This window comes from Pyrus communis, chromosome 13, assembly GCF_041283825.1.
Source record: "Pyrus communis isolate YQ-2024b chromosome 13, ASM4128382v1, whole genome shotgun sequence".
Lineage (NCBI taxonomy): Eukaryota > Viridiplantae > Streptophyta > Magnoliopsida > Rosales > Rosaceae > Pyrus > Pyrus communis.
Window position 1 is genome coordinate 16,269,657 of NC_142577.1, and position 6,390 is coordinate 16,276,046.

Here is a 6,390-nt window from a genome sequence, read left to right on the forward strand (position 1 = left end):
ATATGAGGTCTGTGGAGTGTGTTACTCCACGACCATCACTGGACTCGGGGTTTAACTCCTGGGTTAATCAAAGGGTACAACAACGACAATCACAATTACCACCCTAACTCCAAGGGCCTCAACTAATTTGTCAATCAATCCCAGTCATATAGGATGTCCATGGAGTTAAGAGGCGAAGAACACTTGATAAACCAAGTGTAGATTTTAATCCCCTTAGTTGATCTTGTTTATCGATAGTCTCCGGTGTTATTCAAACTTATAAGATGATGCTATGAGAATATATGAACAATAAAGTAAACACGTCATACACAAACACATAATTTAGAGAGGTTCAGCAAACTTTGCCAACTCCTCGTGTAAACACGTCTTACACAAACCCATATGCGATAGAAATATGACTTCTTGAATTAATCATATATAATGTTTACAACATATATAGGGTTTGAGAAGACCCACATGTGGTAGAAATCTTAAATTATTTGTAATCAATATTACATTCCTTTCATTACGAAAAGATTCTGCATTAATGGTTGTATTCTAACACTTTCTTAGAGAATCAGCTATTCTCTTTGAGAGACAATATGCAGTTGATTGGATGGTGATCATGGGATTGACACCAACAGCACTAGGCAGAACACTCCCATCGCATACGAAAAGGCTTTCTGCTTCCCAACTTTCCCCATTCTCATCAACCGCCCCTTCCTTTGCATTGATTCCCATTCTACAGCTCCCCATCTGATGAGCTGAGGAATAAGTTGTCCAATTCTCTACTAGTGACTGTGGCCCTTCATTTGCAATAACCATGTCAAGAAACTCCTCCAGTTCCTCTTTATCAATCCCTTTACATTTAAGTCTTAGCCCATCACTTCGATGTGTGCCAACTTCAATTGCTCCTGCTGCTATTAGAATCCTCAATGCTTGCCTCAAACCTCCCTTTATGTTCTCTTTGTCTAAGGCAGAAAACTCATAACTTACTCTTCCGCCCTTCGTAACTACCCCAGAACCCTTATCCCTGATAATTGAAATCAAATGGGCAGTTCTTGAAAACTTCAACATTCTGTTCTTTATATCTTCCCCAGACACCCAAGGGCTCAAAGCAGAAAATGTTCCTGGCCCCAATGCTGGTGTTTCTATGATTGCTTTTACCTTAGAGTCTGCTGATACCACCTTATACACTGATGTAATTATTCCACCCTCATAGTTTTTACCTTTGAACTCTGAATTTGAGTCAGGGAAATACCCCCAGGCCATTAAAACAGGGTGGAGATGAAGATTCCGACCAATATTCTTGTTCTTCAGTCCACTAGAAAGCATTAAAGGGGGTGTCAAAAGAGCTCCACAAGCTGAGATTGTAACTTTGGCCTCAATTTGCAGCCTCTTCGTAATGTTATTGCTCAAAGGTTTTGCCATTACTCCCAAACATTTCTTTTTTCTTTTACTTCCACTCTTGCTAGTTTCCAATACAAATCTCTCAGCTTTACATCCAGTTATGATCACGGCACCATAATCCACTGCATCCATTAGCCATGTAGAATCTGTCCCCTTTTTCTCTCCTTTCCTGCATCCATAACCACATGATCCACAGTAATGCTTTTCTGAAGAATTTCGAGGCACAAAATCCACCCCAAGGCCTAGATTCTCACACCCTTTCCTTAGTACTTGATTTTGAAACCCTTCCTCTACACAATTCTCAGTAACACCAATTCTCTCGCACACAGTATCCATTGCAGAAAGATACTCCGATCCCCCGAAGAACTTGATCTTATGATCCTTATTCCATTCCTGAAGCACAGAATTTGGTGTTTTAATACAGGCTGACCAGTTAATAGCAGAGCCACCACCAACCGTTGATCCAGCTTGAAGCACAATTTTCCCATCAACAGTTACAAGAATGCCTCCTGATTCATAGAGTAGATCATGGGAGGGAGCTTCCAAAGAAGAGTAATCTGAGGGAGTGAAGTAGTTTCCTTTTTCGAGAATGATGACTTTGTGGCCTGAGCTTGCAAGAACAGCAGCTGCAACACCTCCTCCACAACCAGAGCCAACAACTATAACGTCACATTTGACGTTGTAAATATTTTTTGTGCAATCATGTATGACTTGGAAGCCTTTCTGTGCAAGGGAATTCAGAAGGGTGGTATCAGTTTCAAGCATTGTTTCTATGATTCCCTTCTGAAGAGGCCTCTCTTGTTCTTGCATTTTTGAGTGGTTCTTCTGATCATCTTGGTCATCAGTTTCTACATGGTATCCAATGGCTTGCCATATTAGGTTTTCTGCATTCTCACCAACCTGCGTCAAAAGATTAAAGATTGAAAAATTTAGGGATTGTTTAGTATTCAGTTTGAAATTAAATTATAGTTTTCAAAAATTAAGAATTTATTGGTTAAAAAAAAATCAATTCCAAAAGAGTATCAAACAGGTCTTAAGTTATCAAATGCTTGGAAACTACTTTACAGTTAAATATGGGGATTTTGCCTAGCAGAACTCATGGGATTTTAATCCATAATTACTGGAAAGTCTTGATATTTCTATCATGTATTTTGACATCAGTAGGTTAGCATTAATAAACTCATCTACAAGAAAATACTCTATACACAAGAACAATCAATGGCCACAACCCTTTTGTCAAGTGGCATGGCATGGCGTGAGTGGGGATAGGATGAGGATTCACGTACAAACTCACACATGACCTCCATGAAATAAAAAGCCAAGAATTCTACAAGCTCCCACATGATCAGTTGGTCTAACTCTTTATTAAATACAAGTTTTCATGTAGTTGGAGGAGGTCCCATATACGACACACACAAATACGAAGATATATATATATATATATATATGGGTTAGAATCAAGGGCATCTCATTTTTTCACACCTATTTTGTAGAGCTCATTTCGTAACCTTTTTGAATGATCCGAACCGTCTATATTTTAATACATCATTCATAGATCATCCTTACAAAAAATTAAACAAATCAAAATCATTAAGACATTCATTTGTAGTGAAGAAAATAAATGAATATGGTTTTGCAAAGAAACACTAAAATGACTAACATTTAATGCAACAATCACATGGTTTCAGATTTTGGTCATTTTTTGTAAATATGATTGTTGAGTGAAGACCTAAAGATAGATGATTGAATCATTAAAATACATTACGAAATAGACCTACAAAATATGTGTAAAAAATGTATCTCCTGATCCTAACACTATATATATACATATATATATATATATATAAGTTTTAGTATTGAGTTTCTCCCAAGATTACTTCCCTAGAAAGATTTTTTTTTTTTTTTTTAATAGAAAGCGAGTTTAATTGAGATTTTTTTTATGAGAACTAGTTTAATTGAGATTTTTTTCATGAGAACTAGTTTAATTGAGATTTTTTTATGAGAACTAGTTTAATTGAGATTTAACTTTTGTTTAGTAGGATGATACTTTTTCAAAAAAAATTGACAAATGATAAGACAATACAAAATTAATTTTGTTCACTATGATAATGTATTGTATTCATAGTAAAGCTACACCACCACAACGTGGCTATAACCACAATTAGGTATTCAACACATCATAAATATGCATCATCTTTGTACTCATGTTAGTCAACAAAACCTAAAACCTCCTCCTCCAACTGAATAGAAAAAACTATATCAATACACTGAAAACTAATTGATATACTTGATTCCTCGATTACGTGTCTATCCCACGTGAATTCCCTTTCTCATGAGATTGTATGCTTTAGAGAGACAACTAATATCAAACTGAATTTAGGGGCTTAATACTAGCTTGTATGGATGTGAAAATATGTCTCATTAAAAAAGTTTTTAAAAAAATATATATTGTAAGGGCATATAAGAAGTTGAGTTACGTCCTAATGACCACTTGATTTTGACCTTCTGGAGAAAAATAATGACAAAAAAATTAAAAAGTGTTATTTTGCCAACACAACAGCTATCACCTAAAGGTGACTAATGCTCTATAGTGTTCATGGAATCCAAGATAAGTTCAACCCCATTTGAAGCCCTAACGACCACATCTACGCCACATCACCCTCTTAATTTATTCTCGTGCTTAGCTTAATCAAATTTCTCTGCACACCGGAGGGCATGTAAGGACGTGACAAAAATGTCACCATTTTCCTTCTTGGGGCTGAGCTACAACTTCATGCATAGCTCTCTAGTTATGAGGAGAGTGGTTCATCACCTCGTGGTACCCAATAAGAAAGATTAAGCTTTTCTTGATGCCTAATTAAATAATTAATTGGCCAAGGCCTACTTGAATTTATACCTAAAATATAGTACGCTGACGCATGATCATCTTATTAGCTTCATCTGCACGGCAGGTGATGACGATGATGTTTCAACCACTGGTTATTTTCAACTTTTTTATTTATTTTATATTTGATGTCTCATGACTATCATGCAGTGATTTAATACAGCCTTTCGCTATCTGTATGCACGAACCGCTCACCGGTTCAACTTCTTAATTTGTTTGATGTGCCATGCTGTTACTCTATTTGTCAACCCAAACAAATTATAATCTTTATCATCTTTTTTTTAATACAAAATTTTGACTAAGCTGTATAACGGGTTAGTTAAAATATTTTTTTATTTAACTCTCTATCTATAAATGCTGAACTTAAAAATTTTCACTTACAAGTATTATTATGACACAATACTAAGTGGTGTGGTCCAAATCAGGTAATAAAATTTTTAAAATTTGAACCATTTTCCTAATTTCTCTCAACTTCTTCCCCAAAAGCTGCCTTCTATTTTTAACCCAAAAAAAAAACTGCCTCACATGCGAAACATGTGTGATATTGATAGTAATTGGAATAGAAAGAAAAAATATTTTACAGTGAAACTGTAGTTTAGAGAAAGGAAATGAAATATTACCCGAGAGAAGAAAATGTAGAGGCAAAGAAACTTGATGTAAACAAAGGCAAGCCTAATGGGGGTAAGAAACCTGTGCTTGAACCACTTCTGCAGGACCTTTTCTCTTTTCTCCAACGACAAACTTGAAAAGTTGTGAACGAAGGGCCATGTCTTACCAAAACAAAGAGAGCCACAGAGCAGTAGGGTTCCCAACTTAGTTCCCAATATCCACAAAACCACTCTAACCAATACCACAGCTTCTATTAAGGCCCTTTTCACCATTAGCTGTGCAACCTGTACTCCACGAATATATCCAAGTGATGTAATAAATCCAAGAAATATGAAGATCTAATTTAAAGAGCACAAGCTTACCTAAACTAATTTTTTTTTTTTTTTTTGTTAATTTTGCACAAACTTTCACACATTGATTAATACTTAATTAAATTTTAGAGTCATAAGTTTGACAAACGAAATAGTTTAGTATTAGTTCGACGAAATAAAAAGTTTAGTATTAGTGCGGTCAGTCTAGAACCTATGCTAGTGATTTTTTGTTGTTTTTTTTTATCAAGCCTACCCAACCTGTGATTGAACATTATTCATTTTCATTCAAATTTGTTAAAAAAAAAAATTATCAACTTATATAAATAATTCTCTTTTTAATGATTTTTAGTTGAAAAAAAAAAAAAAAAACTCCGCAGAGAGAGAGAGAGAGAGATACCTCATCAGGGATGGGAGTTTGAGCTGCAGAAGTTTTGTAGAAGGACTGAACAGCCTTGTTAATTGTAGGTTGTTCACCCTTGATTTCATACAAAGGAGGTAATAAAGCCTCACAGATACTTGCCAAAGACTGCATCTCAGCTGAAGAGAATCCATGACTGTATTTTCTGTCATCTCCTGTATATCCTCTTCCCCCATTCAACAAAGGATGACACTCCTTTCTCATCTCTCTCTCTCTCTCTCTGTGTAAATTGAAGGTAAAACACACAGCTTGGCTTGCTAAGTGAGAGTTGAAGAGAAACACAAAAGGGAAAAGTTAATAAATGATTAGAAAGTAGAAACTATCAAGTCTCTCTTTCTCTCTGTACCTCTATATATAGGAGCTTTTCCATTGTCCACTTGCGCGATCAGAAAGTCATGTGGCAAGTGCATATGTACGTGTCATATCTCGTAACCATTATAAGATTGTCCCTCCAAGCAATTTGAAGGCTTTAATGAGGTTAAGTTTGATCTGTTCTTGTATTTAGTCCAATTTATTTATTTTGTTAATTTTAGTTAAATTTTTTTATTTATGTATTTTTACTCAAAGTTTTAATTTAAATATTTAAAATATGCAGATCTAACTACTTTTCATGGAACATAGTTAAAAGAAAATTTATATTTCATCATATATGATACCTATGTCATAAGTTGATAAAATACAAGAAAAGGTATCTACGAAAATAAATAAAAATTAATATACGTATCATCCATAAAAATAGTTCAAAGAAAATTTCATCTTTCATCTTTGTATAAATTCAT

The 6,390-nt window shown here is 34.9% G+C and overlaps 1 protein-coding gene across 1 annotated transcript; it reads right to left on the reverse strand.

The window, feature by feature from the left end:
- Positions 1-387: 387 nt before the first annotated feature.
- Positions 388-6,123, reverse strand: LOC137737593 (long-chain-alcohol oxidase FAO1). The gene is made up of 4 exons (XM_068477126.2): positions 5,958-6,123; positions 5,591-5,868; positions 4,894-5,166; positions 388-2,289 (listed from the first exon to the last, which is right to left on the reverse strand). The coding sequence occupies exons 1-4, from the start codon at positions 6,019-6,021 to the stop codon at positions 538-540; spliced, it is 2,367 nt and encodes a 788-aa protein (XP_068333227.2). The 5' UTR covers positions 6,022-6,123; the 3' UTR covers positions 388-537.
- Positions 6,124-6,390: the final 267 nt, after the last annotated feature.

Bases quoted from the DNA above. Each gene is read 5' to 3' on its own strand.
- LOC137737593 (XM_068477126.2), bottom strand. From the start codon at position 6,021: ATGCACTTGCCACATGACTTTCTGATCGCGCAAGTGGACAATGGAAAA. The intron at 5,869-5,957 runs GTACAGAGAGAA...ACTCTCACTTAG, and splicing joins AAAAGCTCCTATATATAGAG to CAAGCCAAGCTGTGTGTTTT. The intron at 5,167-5,590 runs GTATCTCTCTCT...CGTGGAGTACAG, and splicing joins AAACTCCCATCCCTGATGAG to GTTGCACAGCTAATGGTGAA.